At 36.0% G+C, this 16,278-nt stretch overlaps 1 protein-coding gene across 1 annotated transcript in view; it reads left to right on the top strand.

The window, feature by feature from the left end:
• Positions 1-10,495, top strand: part of CNTN6 (contactin 6) — a 293,984-nt gene extending 283,489 nt beyond the window's left edge. Inside the window, exons 21-23 of the mRNA XM_058563553.1 lie at positions 8,484-8,596; positions 9,355-9,523; positions 10,362-10,495. Of these exons, the coding sequence (XP_058419536.1) occupies positions 8,484-8,596; positions 9,355-9,523; positions 10,362-10,465 (386 nt within the window). The 3' untranslated portion in view covers positions 10,466-10,495. The remainder of the gene's footprint in view (positions 1-8,483; positions 8,597-9,354; positions 9,524-10,361) is intronic.
• Positions 10,496-16,278: the final 5,783 nt, after the last annotated feature.

Genomic DNA, 16,278 nt, shown 5'->3' with positions numbered 1-16,278 from the left:
AATATTTGCAAATCGCATATCCAACAAGGGGTTAATTTCCAAAATACATAAAGATCTCATACAACTCAACAACAAAAAAAACAAACAGCCTGATGGAAAAATAGGCAGAGGAGGGGCCCACATGGTGGCGCAAGCGGTTAAGTGCACACGCTCCTCTGCAGCGGCCCGGGGTTTGCCGGTTCGGATCCCGGGCGTTCACCGACACACTGCTTGTCAAGCCATGCTGTGGCAGCGTCCCATATAAAGTAGAGGAAGATGGGCACGGATGTTAGCCCAGGGCCAGTCTTCCTCCGAAAAAAGCGGGGGATCAGCATCAGATGTTAGCTCAGGGCTGATCTTCCTCACCAAAAAAAAATAGGCAGAAGATATGAACAGACATTTTTCCAAAGAAGATATACAGATGGCCAACAGGCATATGAAAAGATGCTCAACATCACTAATTATTAGGGAAATGCAAATTGAATCTACAATGAGATATCCCCTCACACCATCAGAATGGCTATAATTATCAAGACAAGAAGTAACAAGTGTTGACGAGGGAGGACGTGGAGAAAAGGGAACCCTCATACACCGGTGGTGGGAATGCAAACTGGTGCAGCCACTGTGGAAAACAGTATGGAGATTTCTCAAAAATTAAAAAATAGAAATATCATATGATCCAGCTATTCCACTGCTGGCTATTTATCCAAAGAACATGAAATCAGCAAAGAGATTTCTGCATGTGTGTGTTCATCGCAGCATTATTCACAATAGCCAAGACATGGAATCAACCCAACTGCCCATCAATGGATGAATGGATAAAGAAGATGCAGTATATATATACAATGGGATACTACTCAGCCATAAAAAACTGACAAATTCGTGCCATTTGCAACAACCTGGATGGACCTTGAGGATATTATGCTAAGCAAAATAAGTCAGACAGAGACAAATACAGATGACTTCACTCGTATGTGAAAGATAAACAAACACATAGATAAGGAGAACAGGTTAGTGGTTATCAGAGGAGAAGGGGCTGGGGGGGAGAATGTAGGGAATAAAGAGGCACATATCTATGGTGATGGATAAAAACTAGATAGTGAACACAGTGCAGTCTATACAGAACTATAATAATGTACACCTGAAAATAATACACTGTTATGAGTCAATATGACCTCAATAAAGAAAAAAAGAATTCCACACACCCCATGAGAATAGTCTTCAACACACACACACACACACACACACACACACACATGTACACACGGAATAGGACAGTTATGAGTGAATTTTATTTATTGACCAGATTTTGTTTTTCGCTTTTTCACTTCAAAATAGGTCCAGTAAACTTTTTCAGTCTGTCCCACTTAAAAAAAAAATTGCTGATTTGTATCGTGATAAACTGACAGATATTTTAGTACAGTTGTTGAGCCAATACTCAAGTCATCTCATATTATGTGTAACCCCATTGACGAGTTTAAGGTGGGCTGAGACCTGAACAATAAACTATTTACTTCAAAAAGATATATTTATGTGTTTGTGTGTGTCTAAGTGTATGTATATATGATATAAAAATGACTATATATACACACATACATATATACACACATATATATACATATATATATACACATATATACACACACATATATATATAATCTTAAAAAGAATTTTTTTTTCTGTAACCTGAATTTGCTAGTTTGATTGTCCATGCAACCTAAATCAACCACGTGTCAGTTTGTGCTAACCTATTCTATGTGTTTAAGCAGAAAACTTGTTTTTGACATGATAACATCAGGTTTGTTCAGTCAACCCACTAGTTCTTCCAGTGGGCTTGACTGAAATTTGGATTAAATACCAAGAGCATTATTAATTGTTTGTCTGAAATGTTAACACGTGATCAGCCTCATCAAAGAGTGGGGGACATATCTTTTGAAAACAGTTTAATTAACACAAGTAAATTTACTCAAGATAGAGTGCTAGAATACATCTATTGAGAGAAAATTGAGATGAGTCAGAAAATTTAATGTGAAGTTCAGTGTTTTTTTAACCATCCATCTTCTTTACTGACTTAATCAAACAAATAAAAACACTTATAATTCCTAATTTCTTTTATGGCAAACTTGTTTCAGTATTTCTTAAATTTGGTTTCACCGGCCTGTATGCCTCAGTGTCATTGTCTAAATAGCCAACAAGGACTTGAGAATGAGAAGGTTCTACAAGTCTCCTTATCATCGTATTTGAATAGCAATCAAACCTCTAATTTCATTCTTTTAGCATTCTATATCACTGACATTGTGAAAATAGAATAAAAACTACTTTAGTCTTCTATTGTTGCTGCTCAAATTACTACAACTTAGTGATTTAAAATAATGCAAATTTATTATTATACATTTCTAGAGGTCAGAAGTCAGAAATGAGTTTCAAGGATTGGAAATCAAGGTGCAGGCAAGGGCTGTCTCCTTTTGGAGGCTCTAGAAGAGCATGTGTTTCCTTGCATTTTCTGGTTTCTAGAGACCATCTACATCCCTTGGCTTGTGACAGCTTCCTCTATCTTCAATGCCAGCAGCATAATATCTTCAAATCTCCCTCTAACTCTGACCCTCTGCTTCTGTCATCAAATTTCCTCTGACTTGGGCTCTCTGGCCTCCTTCTTTCCCTCCTAAGGGTACTTGTGATTACACTGAACTCACCTGGAGAATCCAGGATTGTTTCTCCATCTCCGGATCCTTAACTTAATCACATCTGCAAAGTCTCCTTTTCTATATAAAGTAAAGTATCCACCGGTTCTGGGGATTAGGACCCGGACATGTTTGCAGTGCCCTTATTCTGCCAAATTCTGTTACAAAATATTGAGCACTTCTATGTCCCAAGCCCTGTGTTCATTTTCTATGTACATTATCTCACTTAATTATTACAACAAATCAAGGAGTTCGGATTTTAATTCCTAGATCTAAGAAAACAAATGCTTAGAAAGTTTTTGTTGTGGCATCTGTCTAACTGACATACTCTGAACATGGATTATCTAAATCTCTTCATCCTGTGAATACTGTGCTAGTTTATAATCGTCATCTCTAACCATCTAAATTTTCTCTCTCCCTCCAGACTCTCACATCTTCAGTCCAAACCTCAAACTGCCTTGAGATTTTTCTTCCTGAAATGGAATCATATCCTCTTCTCCTTCCAAAATTTCCTTGTCTTCCTTTATTCCAGAGAACAAAGACCAAGAGAAGGGTGTACCAGATTTTTCACGGTCTGTCCCAAACTTCCTTTCTGTCCCATTCCTCATCTAGCCCCGGCTGCACCAGACTTACTGATCTTCTAAGTTCGACATTCACTTATCTGACTTTGTGTATTCTCTCAGTTTGCAGTGCCCCTGCCGTGCCTATAAACAGTCAAATGATCTTTTCTACTGATCTATAAGTTTCCCCTTTAATGTGTTTGCATTTTTCTGGGTGTTCCAACAACTTTGGCTCATTATGAGATAGTGTTGGAAAGAGATAGAAAAGGAACTTCAGAGAGAAAGTTGGATATGAATCCTAGCTCAGCCACATATTACCCGTGTGACAGGTCTAAATACTTGATAACTCAGAATCCATTTTCTCATACGAAAAACAGGGATGGTGATACCCATTCTAGAGATGGGTCTGAGAACTAACAGATATTATGTACACCAAGGTGACCCAGAGGCTGCCATACAGCGAGAGCTCAGTATGTGATAACATGTATTATGTTTCTTCTTTAGAGGTGATTTTCCTTTCTTTGCATTTCTTAAAGTAGGAAAGCACAGCTACTTTCTACTTTCTTGCTCTTTATAAATTTGTTGCAGAAATTTTCTTCAAGGGTCATGGAAGGACATCCAAAGCAAGGATGAGAAATGACTTTAATGAAACATTGAAGGTAGCTCTGATTCCAAGTGCTATCCTTGGATCTAACTTTGATTTTCCATGTCCTTGAGATGACATCAAGATTACCTCTGAATTGTGGTGACAGCAAAAAATTCTGCATCTGTCACAAACCCACGCTGTCACAGTCTTAGATTTTCAATATGAGATTTGATCATTCATTGTAAATTCTGAGAAAGCAGAGCTCCCATTTACTGAAATCTCTGCCTATTCTGATTGGGTAAGCTAAACAGAAGACAGAGCCTTTTTTGGGAAATATGATGATTCATTCACTCAAGAAAATAGTGCCTCCCATGAGCTATGCACAGGGTTAGGTGCCTAATGGAGATTAAACTAGGCAAGATCTCTGCCTTCAGGCAATTTCTCTATTAGTGGGGAGTCAACCTAAAACAAGAAAAAAAAATGAAATAATCATTAATTATAAGAAATACTATGAAGAAAATAAATATGAGGCTGAGATATACATAAAAGGAGCGTCTATATGGAGAAGGCTACATATTTCAATATGACATAAGAAATGAAAAGGAGCTAGTGAACAAAGGAATCTCCAAACAGAAAGAACAGCAAATGCAAAGCTTCCGAAGTCTTTGTTATTATTGTTGCTGGTGATGACAATAGCCTTATTGTTTCTTAAAAGTAAATATCTGTGGTTTAACAGTAAGCATCATAGCTTAGTGAAAATGTGCATTTCCAAAAGATAACTGAGGGGCACTGCAAATATATTGTGATCCACACAGACATCACTTAAATGGAACTTAGATTTACAACCAAAGGGAAAAACTATTTACATCAATTCCAAGAGGAAAAAAAAAAAAAAAAAAGCACTACTTATATAGAAAGAAGTATTCAGATCCAGAAACAGAAAGTGTTGCAAATTTTGGTTCAATTTGGCCCCTGACGTTGACTGACTAGCACTCCGTACTGGATTATTCTTGCTGTAAATATGCAATCAACCCATATTTAGACATAAAAGAAGCATTAAGCTTTTATTTCATCTTGCACTTATGTTCTTTCTCTCTTGCCCAAATGTCAACCCCATGCTGTTACTTAGAAGTGTAACATAAGAAGTTGTTTTTGAATTGAGTTCACAGTGTGAACTACAGTTGAATATAAATGCCATCTACAGAAAAATTGATCACAGGGAAACCATTAGAGCTATGGAGGGCTAGTTTAATGTTGCTCTGTCATTTGATTAATAGAAAATGATTTAGTCTTTGGAAATTGCCTGGAAAGATTAAGAAAAAAATTGGAAAAGTGCTTGTTTGTTGAGTTTACCGTTGGCCAACTCGGTACAAATATCTCTGGCATGTGTTTCCTAATATCCATGTGACAGTGTTTTGGTTTTTCAAGGTAATAGAAATTTCAATTTCATCATAGTTATCTGCAATTCAGTTGATCAAATACATCAAGCTCATGAAACCACAACTGTTAACAGTGTTCTTATTAAGGTAATGGCTTTCTAAAGCAGCTTTGGAAACTTTTTTTTAAATACTAGACAAAAGGCATTCACATTGGAGTCAAACTCATGGACAAAGATAAGAAAGGCGATAGACTATGAGAACTTCCAGATAATTAGCTGAGACTCAACCACTTTATCCGCCTTTCAAAAAGCTTATAAGAACCCAAGTAAGAGCAATATTATTAAGGGAAAATCTTGAACATACCCTAATTAAATTTAAGAAGCGAATCATTTGCAAACTTTGGAATTGTATTATTAGTAATAAACTACTTTGAACACAATGGAAAAATTGATTATGTTAAAACACCGCGGTGGAGAACTGCTACTCTTAGGAAAGAGAATGAACAGTTATCGAGCTTTTTAATATGTACCACTAACCAAAGGAGGAATGTTTCATATTTTATTTCATGTAAGGTAAAAATCTTATAAACTAGGAGGTTTTAGTCTCATTCCAAAGATGGGAAAACCAGGCCTCTTGGAAAAGACTGGATACAGATTCAAGTTTCTCTGACTTCAATGCTCGACTCTTTCCATCTTCCAAGTAGCAAGAGGGGTAAAGCATTCTAAATAATCTATACAATTGACCATTCATACCAAGAGTTCATTCCTGATAGAACTCTTCTCATAGAATGCCTTACTTCCGATTTGGAAAATGAGGAAACAAATGCAAACATTTCAGGGTCATTGCCATAGTCCATGTAGTTGGTAGAGGGCAGTTTCTCTGTCTCCCAGCCTGGAGCTTCACCAATGGATTCATAATGTTGAAAACAGTACTTTTTCTCTAAACAAACAAAACAGACACAGCAACAGATGAAAACCTCAGTATCCCTCACTGCCAGTGACATCAAAGGAGTGAATTTATATTTTCTCTGTATTTATTGTATGATATTGTTAATGTTAGTGCTTCATTTTAAAGAACAGAGATAAAAGGTGTGTGTCACAAGAGGATGCTAGATATTAAAACTATGATATCTTGTGAGAATTTTTATATTGTCTTTGTTGTAGCTGAGAAAAAGATTAGAAATGACACTTTGGGAAAAGTTGAGGGAAAATAATTACAAAACTATTTTTGTTGCCATCCAGTCCTTCAGAAATAAATGTATTGACAAGTACACATTGAGTGCTTACTAAGTGCAAAACTCTCAGGCCTTTATTATGATTGGGTTTATATTAACAAGAAGTATACTAAGACATGGTCAATCCGATTGCCCTGTCCGTCTTATAAATCCACATGGATTTTTGTAGGTTTGGCCATGGCAATTGGCCTTGATTATAGGATAGCATAATGAATGGATTGGCCATATTGTGTGTGTCACCTAGGATCTGCCCACAGCCTAGTACATAATTAACATGACCTGAGAAAATGACACAGGACCCTGAGTAGCTTTTCTTTAGCTGTCTTATTGCACAATCGCTTACATGCCTTCTATACGCCAAGCACTGTGCTAGGGGTTGATAATACAGAGTTGAACAAGGCGCATGCCCTCAATAAATTTAAAGAAACACATGAATAATAATAACTATAATTCAGTGTGATAAATCCATACTAAAATATGAACTGAGCCCCGTGGGAGCATAGGGGGAAACATCTTTCTCCCATGTCCCACCTGAGGTGTAAGTGACTGAGTGAACAATAGTGTTACCCCAGTAGGTTTGAGGAGGCAAGAAAATGTATGGTAAAGCAATGTCAGACACGCTGTGACACTTCCAGAGACACACAAGAGATTAAATAGCAGTTGAGTCAAAACTCCAAAAGAAATCATTTCCATTTCCATCAGTGTTATGATGAGTTAAATATTATGTTCATTCAGCTTCACAAATTCAAATAAGATGCCAAAAACATCTTGCTGGATAGTTTTATCTTTGCCTCTGCTTTCCAGCTGACTTATTTTTAATCCCACCAGTTTCTTAAACCTCAAAAATAATCATATGGACTCAAATCTTTCAGAAGCAGCATGTTGTCTTGGAGAAACACTAGATTGGGATTCAAGAGACCAGGATTCTGATTTCACTTAGGCACTCATTAGCTGCATGCTTTTGGATAAGTGGCCTTCCAACTTGGGCTCTAGTTTTCTTGTATGTAAAATTTCCCATTTGGACCAGATCCATTACTTTAGATGGCTGACTCTAAATCCATCTTTCCTTACTTCCTACCACCTTTCTCCCAGACAACATTAATTTCAGCAAACTGAAAGCCACAGTTTGGATTTAGAGTAGATACCTTTTGGGATGATCCCTCAGTTTGTAATGATTTTCCCTTTTCTGGTTCCTAACAGCTCTTTTTATATTAAATGACATGCATCTTTCTCACTATCTAACCACAATTGATTGGGCTAAGACAGACATACGGCCAAATTAAGTCAATCATCAGCCTTCTCCTGGGAACTCTAGCCTGAACTATCTCTGAACAGAGGAGGTTTCAAACCTCGAATACCATGGGCAGTCATGATTTCCGCCGCATACACTAAGAATAATACAGAAGTTGTCTATAGCAAGATGAACATGTAGCAAACACTAGCGTGAGAAGCAGAAAGACAAACTTCTTGGCTTTTTGACATTTTTCTTTTATCCTTCCCGAGGCTATGCTGCATTCTGCCCTGAGTTCTAAGAGATTCCCCTATATCTTTCACAATCTATTATTAATATTTTGCTTAAAATATCTTGAGTTGGTTGTATTACTTACAGCCAAAATGTCCTAACTAATACAAGATTAAAAAGCAAAAGACTGTGAGGAATGGACACCTCTGTGTTGAAATATATGAAAGGTTTGCAGCCTGAATTTGCTTGACATGGTCGTTGATTGATGGCCAAATGGAACACTAGATAATGGAGCCCTCCTTCTATTTATACATGGTAAAGTAAACAAACTAAACAGCAATGATTAATAAATTAATACTGGACATGCAGCAAGTCATTATTAATTCATAAATTTGTCACAAAGACATTCCCAAATGACCAGAATTTGAATGAATTTGCTTACCCTGATTAGAATTACTATGATATTTCAAACGACGCTGAAAACATTTTAGCTCCTTCTATGCTAATCATCCAGCACTTATTTTTCCTTTGCATGTTGAGGGGTCATACAGTAACCATAAGCTAATTAATGTTCATTTGTATCTTTGATTATCTTTTTAAAGCTCCAAGCCAACCACCAGCTAACATTGCCTGGAAGCTGACAAACTCTAAATTATGCCTAAACTGGGAGCATGTAAAAACCATGGAAAATGAGTCTGAAGTCTTGGGCTACAAGGTGAGTATTTAGTTTTTCCTTTAATCATATCAAGTAAGTAACTAAGGAACCAGAAATGTCACAACCAAATAGGAAATACATTTTATGCATATGGAAATATAGGAATCTTTTAAAAAATGTTTTGAAAATACTCAGCATTGCTGCTTTCAAATTCTTCATTGAAAAGGTTTATATTCTAAGGTCAGTAACATGTCATGGAGCATCAAGAAATAAAATTCTATAGTACGTAATATTTTTTCTTCAAGTGACTCCTCTTGCCGTCAAAAGATAATGGTATATGTGAGTCATAAATGTGAGATGAGAATGAGGTGAAAGAATATATTCAAATAGAATTTCTAGGACTTAGGTTGCTGTAGGATGTGATCTTTTAACAACATAAAAGGAATGTAACAAGAGTATAGTCAAATACCCAGAGCAGATCATTTCCATTGGTGGTAATGGACATCATCTCCTGGCAAATGCATATACTCAGACATTTGAAATGGGTCCAAACCAACCAGTGACTTTTCACAGCAAGCCGCAAAGATTATAGCCTCAAGCTATTTAATTAGTAGAGATAAATCTATTCTCATTTCAGAAGCATTGGCCAAAAAGGAAATCTTTTTCTTAGCAACTAAATTCAAAGAAAAGGTGTGGACTGGATATTTCCTTCTGAGGAGTACAGCATTTATAAAGATATGACTTATAGTGTTCCACAAGAATGTCTGAACCTTAGAAAAGCAACATGTCCGTTTAACTTGATTCACCGTTTTATTCAGATTCTATACCGGCAAAACAGACAGAGTAAAACTCATATTTTGGAAACAAACAATACGTCAGCTGAGCTTCTGGTTCCATTTGAAGAGGACTACTTGATTGAAATAAGAACAGTTAGTGATGGTGGAGATGGAAGCAGCAGTGAGGAAATTAGGATTCCAAAAATGTCAAGTAAGTTGAATCACCACTGCTGTTGTAGATTTTGAATCTAGACAGCTGCAGCATGAAATCTGGGCTCTCTGAATCTTTCCAATTCCTGTTTAAATGTTGGGTGAAAAAAATAAAAGTCTGTGTTTCCTTTTTCAGTCGTGAGCAAGAGGTAATGAGTCAATTTTTCTTTAAATAATCTCTCAAATTTGCAACATGCTTACATATTACAAACAGTTTTGTGTTTCCCCGTTTGAATCTCAAAAAAGAAAAGAAAAAAACACACACAACTGTTGTGTGCATGATTCATTCTATTGGCACAAAAATCAGAAAGTTTTTCCATGGGTATTTGTAGGCTTCTGAGAGCAAGGATAGAAAATATGAAACATGTGTCCATATATTCCTCTCCCCATATTCAGGGTAGACATCACTAATCAATCATGGCATTCATACTCGGCTGAGTCACAAGTTTTAAATCCTCTCAATACAATGTTCCAAGCAGGTATCATCAATCAGTCAGATTTAGCACATAATAATTTATTATTTCTGCTTTAGAAGAATCACTCAGTCATCTGCCTAAATCTGTGACAGAGTAAAAGCCATCAGCCCCTCCATGTTGGCCAATAATCTACCGTTTAGTCAGATTCAGCCAATTTTGGCATCTTTCTTTTTCATTTTTACATTTAAAACAGATATCCTAGGACAGAGGGTTAAGGATACTTCCTAAAATTAAATAGAATGTAAATGAAATGAGCGTCCTAAAATATGTTGTTATGAGAGTATGCATTTTGAGTCATGAGGAATTAACCTAACGATTTTACTTTTTCCTCAAGATATTCTGTTTTATTTTTATCTTTTGCAGGTTTGAGTTCCAGAGGCGTTCCAGTCTTAGAACCTAGTGTCCATTTCCTGTCAGCTGTCATCATGATTTTTTACTGTTTTGCTATTCAGCCACTTACGCAATGAATAAAACCATAAATCTTTGAGAGTTTTTTTGAAAGCAAATCATTCTGTAAATGAGCTTTCCAGCCCCCATTGCAAGATACATTCTTAATATTGACTTGTTTGGAAAGAAAAAAAGTGTATATTAGTAAGATCTTGTAAATATCTATGGTACATTAATAAAAAAAGTTTAAACAATTTTAAATTTTAAAGTTCACACAAGACTACATACTCTCAGAAGCTTCCAAATTAATTCTTGGAGTTGTAACTGCTGTGTCTTTTAAGTGATTTATATGGAGATTGTAAATAACTCCCCTTGATGATGATGATAAATATGAAATAGGTTGCAGTCACCTTAGCTAAGATGGACATTTTTTACATTCTCCAGGCAATTTACTTTAATATTAAAAATTTTCACCCTACTTAGAAGTAAAATATAACTATTTGTTTATATTTGGGATTCCTTAAAAAGTGTACGCTATTCCAAAGCATGATATGCTTTTATCTCTGAATCAAATTGGGACAAAGAGTAATTTGTACCCAATAATATGTCCATATACATGATGTTCTTCTCAATTCACTTTTCAGTAATAATCATGGCAGAAAAGTGCTTTCTGGCAGAGAAAAAGAAAAGAAAGGAAATAAGCACCCACCTAAAATAATCTAACAACTCCAGTATATAGTAAGCAATTTCTCATAACAAAGTTTGATTTTTTAATCAATTCCGTATTATCCTAAGAAAAAAGTTGCAGGAACAAGTCTCAGGTAATTATTACAAATTGTTAGCAACGTATATGGCCTTATTTTTATACAATATATAAATCTGGGAACAATTTTTAACCAGGTTTTCGACATTTGGGTCAAAATATATTTTTTGCCAATCTTCTCTGCGGCTATAAAAATAATACTACACTGTCCAAGGCTTAGAAAGATCTTTGTGGGTTGAGTCTTCTCTAGGATGAACCAATTTCAGTCAGTGGTCCCACTTCTTGGGATTGCACAGTATGCAGAAAGCTGTCTGGGAGAAGGAAAGGTTGATGAGTGGGCCAATGCCATTTTATATAACCATCCATTTTCTTCACAAACAGCCTTGAGGGCTTTGTCCTGCCGTCAGCCTGCTCTAGCTCTCAGCCAATTAGATTTGATGCCCTGGGGAGCCAGGAGTGAGAAATGGTCAGACTAGTTTTGCCTTCTTAACATGGCGTGTCCTCTTAATTATGTTGAAAATATTTGAACTATCCTCACAACCCCCAAATCACACAATCCTCAAAATTGGATTCTGTCATTTTCTTTTCTAAAGTATTTGAGAGCTGTTTAAAATACCCCATATAGTCAGCAGCAGATGGACAATGACTTTTCATAGTTCAGAATTTCTCCTTGCCTGAAAAGTGTGTCAAGCATACAGTACAAATTAATGAGCCTTATTCTCCCCCATGCCTTAAGATCTGGCTGTGCTTTTATGGAGCAAAATAAATAAGCAACAGCAAATACTGTTTGGCCTGCTCACGTTAACAGCTGCCTGTCCAAGACGCATCTGTATTGATCAGAGATACCAGTGACAGCGCATGGTCTTGATGGTTTTCTCAAGTGGGTGAGAGATAAGATTTGTGTTCTCCTCTGCAAAGCAGAGATTGAGAGTTAAATATGCCTTGCTATTTTTGTTTTCACTGATTAAGTGAATTAAATATATAGTCGTATATGTCTGAGTCCAAAAGCTAAATCAGTTCCTATCAATAACTCCTATATGTTTGCAAGTGTGCTTTAATTCATAGTTACTGGAGTATTAAAAGTCTGCATTATTTAATATCTAACATATTATGTACTTTTTCATGAATCCATACTCAATTTTTCAGAATATAATTTGGTATTAATATTAAACAGTGTGTGCTTTGGCTCTCAATTGCTCTGACTCCACTCTTAGTGAGGCTTTGGACACATCTTTTAACGTCCCCATATAGCAATTATCAGGATTAAAGGACACAGTGTACACAGTGTTTAGCATGGTGCATGGAACATTGTAAGTCGTCAGTAAATGGAGCTGCTGTCGTCTGCTGCTATGAACTAAATCCCTAATGAAATAAATTACTATACTTCCTTAAGTGTGTGATAGATTATGAAAACAGATTCAACTTGTGTTTATGTCAAAATCCAAAACAGCTTCAAGAAAAATGAGTAGTCTACGTACTCTTGACACTAAATGGCACTAAAGAATGGAAACAGTGGTGGTTCTGTGAAGCCATTTCAGGAAAATATTCTGTGTAATGTATATACTCCTTTGACATTTAGGAAGGATTTCCAGTGGATCCTTCTATTGATGGAGTATATTACTGTTATAAACTATTATAAACATGATAACTCATTTCTATACTTCTTATAGAAAGGAGAAAAATGTGATTGCACCTGGAATCAGTCAGAGGAGGAAGAGAGAATAAGTATTAGGAGAGTTGACACAGGAGAAGTACAACACTATAAAGCTATGGACTGCCCAAATAATGTGGACTTCAACTCACCTCTGTTTCCTCTCTTTTCCTATTGTTCACACTATAATCCTTCCAGGTCAGTGTCTCTTCTTGAACTGTACACCAGAAGGTGGCTTATAGGAGGACATGCTTGCTATCTTTCACAGCAAATGCAAACAGTGAGAGATGACCTGTAATGTATTTGGATTCCAAGTGGAATAATATAATCATTACCTCCCCAAAGTAGCTCTACTATTTTTAAACCTCTGGTATATTATCAGTTTATATACCATCTTGGGATGTCAAGTTTTATGTACTCCTTACATGCCATAATTATTGCCTTATTTGCTGTAGCACTGGATATTTAATTCAACAGAGATTTTTTGTTCCAGAATTCAAGAATATGGTAATCACATTTCTGTTGAACTCAGTGCTAGAATTAGTCAGAGTTCTCCTGAGAAACAGAACAAATAGGATGTGTGTTTGTGGATGTGTAAAGAGAGAGAGAGAGAGATGGGTTCATTATAAGGAATTGATGCACAATTATGGAGGCTAAGAATTCCAGGCCCAGGAGAGCCAATGGTATAGTTCCAAGTCTCCAGTCTGAGTCTGGGAACAAGGAGAGCTGAAGATGTAATTTCCATGTGAGTCGGAGTGGGAAGGCAAGAGAAGACCTCTGTCTCAGCACAAAGATCATTAGCAGAGAGAAAGAATTCTTTCCTACTCAGCCTTTTATTTTATTCAGGCCTTCAATGGATTGAATGAGGCCCATCCACATTGGGGAGGGCCATCTGCTTTACTCAGTCTACTGATTCAAATGTTTATCTCATCCAGAAAAACCCTCACAGACGCTCCCAGCATATCTGTGCACCCTGTGGCCCAGTCAAGTCGACACATAAAATTAACCATCACAGTACCCTTTTTTTCTTTTTTTTCTTTTTTTTTTTTTGCTGAGGAAGATTCACCCTGAGCTCATGTCTGTGCCAATCTTCCTCTATTTTGTATGTGGGTCACCGCCACAGCATGGCCACTGACAAGTGGTGTAGGTCTATGCCCGTGAACCGAACCCTGGCCGCCAAAGCAGAGCACACTGAACTTAACCACTAGGCCACAGGGCCAGCCCTCCCCACCCAGTACCCTTTTTGATAATCTTAAATAATTCAATTTTAATTCCATCAACTTTAGAAATGGAATTATTGAAATACTCTTCTCAGTTTATTTATCTGTAAAATGAAACCTTGGGATTACAAGATCTCTGAGTTCCTTTAAAACTCTCTAATTCCATATCAAGCTGCATAGTGAGACAATTTTTAGTACAAAACAGTGTTTCATAACTTCTCACAACCCCCACAAACTCTGCAAAGCTTTTCTAGTTTTTTTGTGTATTTTCCTTAGCCTAAAAGATTGTGTTAAGCTTTTTAAATTGGACTTTACATTACTAAAATAATAGTTAAATTGAGTACGTTTTTCAAACTACGAAGAACCCTCAGAGATTCTGACCCATCTCCATACTCCATTGAGAATCTCTGGAGTATTTCAGTGGTTCCCAAGTGCCAGGCTGTGATAAAGTTTTCATTGTTAATTGAACAAATGAGGAAAATTCAGGCAGTGTGGTGAGATTTTAATAATGAATAATTTATGAAATATTTGAAAGATTATGACTTTCTTCTGCTTTTTGTGGTGAAATGACTACTCTTGGATGAAACAAAACATTAATACCAGTTTGCTTTAGGTAATAGCCTTACTTGACAAAAGACTAGATTACTTTATATAAGTCAATTCAAGACTTACCCTGTAACCCTTGAACACCAATATTCTGAGTTCTATGGAATTATTGTTTATGTACATAAATGCAACCACAGGACTGGAAAATCTGGTCGGCCTTTTATGACAAGCTATTAATATAACGAAGATAACAATGGGAAAAGAACTTCAAAATCCTGAATTTTTTTATTATCTTAAGATTTGGAGATTATTTGCTTTCTACTTTTCCCCATTAAAATTTATTTTCTTTCATGAAATTACGCACAGTAGCTATTAGGCTTTCTTTCGTGTCTTTACATAACGAAATGATTTTTATAAAAAGGCAGATTCATCTCCCTGCTTATTTTTAATATTCCTGTTTTTGACAATGCTTAGTACAATCCTGGGCAGAGAGAATGATGCTTAAAACACATATTTTGCTTCCTGTACTGATTTATACAGCCAACTATTGGAGCAATTTGTTTTCCCTTAGTTTCCTCAGGAAAATAAGTATTTTTCTTTCATAAGCCTGAATAAAATAATAAGATAATCTAACCTCCAGATTTTGGTGGGTAAATAATATATTCTTGAAAGAAACAAAATAAATAAAAGTAAAATGCTTGGAATATAGTAGTTTTTGAAAAAAAACATTAGAAACTGTTTTCCTGTTTTCAAAAACATATACTTTACAATCTGGTTAGACATACTTGAGAAAATACTTATCTTGTCCAGGGTAAAGCTCAGGCGAGAAGCAAACTTGACAACTCTTTAAGTAAAGGTAGCAAGTGGCAGCCCAATGAGAGAGCAAAGAAATCCTGGTGTAATAAAGTGTTTTGCCCCACCCCCCCCAGCAAAGACTAGAAAGTATGCTATGCTGAAATCTTTACAGATTTTTCATTTATTCCTGGAACTGAATGCTGTATTAGGGAGGTACCTATTCTTGGACAGAGATTGATTAATGTTTGTAAATCACTTTGAATATGAAAAGCATTTCATAAATTCTAATAATTTTTATGATGATGATTTTTTCCCAGAAGTATATTGACTTTTTGCAATGGCACCTTGAAAAAGCATACATTAGTAACGGAGGCCAGGTCCCATGCCTAGAGGAAAACAGTAATTGGGAAGTTTGAAAGGTAATAATTTTGAGATACTGAAAATTTAGATGAATTCATAATAGCTGCTTGGACTAAATAATTTTAATTCAAACATGAGGTAATCCACATCTATTCATGATTGAGTTTCCAGCTTGTGAAGTAAATGTTATAGCAACAGAATTTGTCCCTCAAATGATATTTACTCACAACAAACCTCAAGTATTCTCAAGGGCTTCAGATAGTAACAATAATGAGTGTAGGCAACTTTTATTACCTTTAAGTGCAGTAGTTATAAAATTTCCCAAACCAACTTTGAACAGATTAATTTCAGCCTATTTTTGTTGACAGCAAAGCATGATTGGATATATTACTGGCCTTCTAAATCATATCATTTTCCTTATCTGTTTAAAAGTGAAAGTGCTGTCATCCTAAATTATTGTTATATTTAGACTTGCAAACTCACAGAACTATTTTCATCCTTTTAACTTCTTAAGAGTACAGCTTTTAGAAGTTTCTAAAAGAGACTCTTAAATGAAAG

This window comes from Diceros bicornis, chromosome 2 (genome assembly GCF_020826845.1).
Source record: "Diceros bicornis minor isolate mBicDic1 chromosome 2, mDicBic1.mat.cur, whole genome shotgun sequence".
NCBI lineage: Eukaryota > Metazoa > Chordata > Mammalia > Perissodactyla > Rhinocerotidae > Diceros > Diceros bicornis.
Note: the sequence above shows the minus strand (reverse complement) of the source record. Positions and strands in the feature narration are given on the sequence as shown.